The sequence below is a fragment of the Atta cephalotes genome (assembly GCF_000143395.1).
Source record: "Atta cephalotes unplaced genomic scaffold scaffold00091, whole genome shotgun sequence".
In the NCBI taxonomy this organism is placed as follows: domain Eukaryota; kingdom Metazoa; phylum Arthropoda; class Insecta; order Hymenoptera; family Formicidae; genus Atta; species Atta cephalotes.
In genome coordinates, this window is record NW_012130155.1 from 170,012 (window position 1) to 171,310 (window position 1,299).

The following is a 1,299-nucleotide window of genomic DNA, read 5'->3' on the forward strand; positions in this document are numbered from 1 at the left end:
TATATATATACATATATAAATATATATATATATATAAATAAAAAACTGATGAAAACAATTGAGATAATGTATTAAAATGATTCATTATATATAATATTCAAATATTCAAATTTTGTTTTGTTTCCAACAATATATCTAAATAGAATATTTCATGAAAGTGCAATGTCAGTCCACTTTTGAAATATTTTAATAATTCAGACAGACAGATATAATGCAATATTCAACGCACTCAAACTTAATATGCGATTTTTCGAATTATATTTCCAAAATAAATAAATTACTTTAATAAAACGTTACAATATTTTTAAAAATTTAACATTTTCTTTTGTTACATCTTTTGAACAATTTTCGCAGTGAAACGAATATTTGTTAATGTAAATAAGTTTATCTGTGTTACCAAAATTTGCAATTCAGATTGCTTTTACCATCATTTCAACGTTTGAATGTTTTGTATTCACCATTTACTGGATAAAATATTACATGTACTTAGGATTAACGGTACTTGCGACTGTTTTATGTTATTTTAAGAGACTACAGTTTTTCCGATTATATTACAAACACGTTAAATAATAAAAGGAGCGGATATGCATTTTAGCTCTCTCTTATCGCAGGTTTACGAGGTGGAGAGTTTCGTGACTGAAGGTGGCACACCTGAACCGAGACCATTTTTCGAGGATCCAGAAAGTAACATTACTGTACAACTCGGCGCCCAAGTCTACATGCACTGCAGAGTACAAAATCTACAAAATACTCTTAAGGTAAGTTATACCTTATACGAAGCAATGTCTCAGCAAGGTCTGCGTGACTTATGCAGTTTTTATGTAAACATATCGATGTGAAATTCTTTCATTAATATATATATTTTATGAATTCTTTTTCATATAAATCTGTTCATTCCTTTACAATTTTGACCTTTCGGTGTTATTTTGTACAGAAAGAACGAATTTGTTGAAGTATATAAAAATTTGACTAGATACGAATTTGATAATCTGGAAATAATTCTTAGTTATTAAATAATTATGTAGGACGCTCAAGACGGTTGTCAGAATGTAAAAATTTTTGCAGTGCTCATACTTGAACGTAATAGTTACTTTAACAAAATGATTTTCAGATTTCAGTTTAACAAAGTGATTTTCAGATTTATATAATTAAATTTTTAAGTATTTTAGCAAAATCGTTGTGTGTCAGTATAATCCAATTTTTCTTTCCTAACGCTTTTTTCAATTAATTCTTTGTTGCTTATAACTTTTTTTATTAATAAATATACATATATTATGTATAACATATATTACTTGTATA

At 26.6% G+C, this 1,299-nt stretch overlaps 1 protein-coding gene across 1 annotated transcript in view; it reads left to right on the top strand.

The window, feature by feature from the left end:
• The window catches only part of LOC105624854 (peroxidasin-like), a 180,981-nt gene that overhangs the window by 6,648 nt on the left and 173,034 nt on the right, over positions 1–1,299 (top strand). Inside the window, 1 exon segment of the mRNA XM_012206206.1 lies at positions 596–758. Within this exon segment, the coding sequence (XP_012061596.1) occupies positions 596–758 (163 nt within the window).